The sequence below is a fragment of the Plasmodium cynomolgi genome (assembly GCF_000321355.1).
Source record: "Plasmodium cynomolgi strain B DNA, scaffold: 1110, whole genome shotgun sequence".
NCBI lineage: Eukaryota > Apicomplexa > Aconoidasida > Haemosporida > Plasmodiidae > Plasmodium > Plasmodium cynomolgi.
Window position 1 is genome coordinate 4 of NW_004193169.1, and position 1,322 is coordinate 1,325.

The 1,322-nt window shown below is 36.2% G+C and overlaps 1 protein-coding gene across 1 annotated transcript; it reads right to left on the minus strand.

The window, feature by feature from the left end:
• Positions 1-863: 863 nt before the first annotated feature.
• On the minus strand, positions 864-1,097 carry PCYB_006840 (CYIR protein; the record flags this gene model as incomplete). The annotated part of the gene is made up of 1 exon (XM_004228105.1): positions 864-1,097. A coding segment is annotated over one exon (234 nt), but the record flags the coding sequence as incomplete, so codon positions are not given.
• Between the last annotated feature and the right edge of the window lie 225 nt (positions 1,098-1,322).

A 1,322-nucleotide genomic window follows, 5' to 3' on the forward strand; every position in this document is an offset into this window, starting at 1 on the left:
CCAGGAACATCCGCAATAGTCGCAGAGTTTGTATCCCCCCTACTGTTTGAATTATATGTTGATACTGTGTGAGGAACGTATCCAGGGCTTCCTTGCGGCAGGGAACTCAAAGATTTTCCAGGTACGGCTGCTGCATCCAATGGACGTGTTAATCCTACTGGACCTGTTGAACTTATTGAACCTGCTGCACTTGGTGTATTTGTGGTTACTGTATCCGTCGAACCTGTTGCACTTGATGTACGTGGTGAACTTGTTAGACCCCATAAACCCGAAACAAATGACCATAATGGTGATGTTCCATTACTCGATGAACTTCTTGTACTTGTTGTAGTTACTGTATTTGTTGTAGTGGCAATACTTGTTGATGTTTCCTTCGTTGTTGTTGTTATTGGTTGAGTTACAGATACTGTGGTTGTTACTGGACTTGGCGGAATTACTGTTTTGGGACTACTTACTTCAGTTGATGTAGTTACACTAGTTGACGAACTCGATGGGCTTGCTACGACTACTGAAGCTTTTGATTCTTTTGCACCTTCTGAAACTTTTTGATCTCCTGCAGTTGCTTGAACTGCAACACCATTACTCCTTGCGGGGTCAGGAACAACTATATTCGGATTTGTTTTATCTTCATTTTTACATTTTTGTAATTTAGATATGAGAGACGACAGCTCAGAATTATCTGTGCAAGAAAAATAATCAGTACCATTCGATGATGAATCAACTAACTTCCCACAATGCTCATTCTTATATCCGTCGTGTATTGGCTCAAAACTCTTAAGATATGAAAAATACATATCACAATCATTTCCATTTTCAGTATTAATTCCTTTAATTTTTTCAAGATTTTTAAAATAAATATACGAAAATATCCTATTTTTTAATTCATTTAATTTAACACCTTTTATATTCCCCGGATTACATTTGCCACTTAATCTTGCAGTGCTAATGACTTTCCATGCATCAATAAGTTTTTTAAAAAAAGATTCATCATCAATGTTTGTAGATTCGCTAGTATAAATTACACTTATTTGCTCAAATAACCAATAACGTATGTAATTGCAATAATTATCACGTTCGGAATCACCCGCTTGACTTAACTAAATGGCGTACTAGTTGAACGCAAAGGTCTTTGACTTCCTCACGTTTGGACCTTAGATAATTATCGATTCCAAAACAAAGTAGTAGTTCAAAGCTAGAAGATTCAACAAGTTTTGAAAAGAAAATTTCCTGATCTATTTTATGAAGATTTACAGCTTTTGCAGCTTCCTCCTGATAATAATCATGAAAAGGGTAAAAGATTCCTACCAAAAGTATGGTTTCTC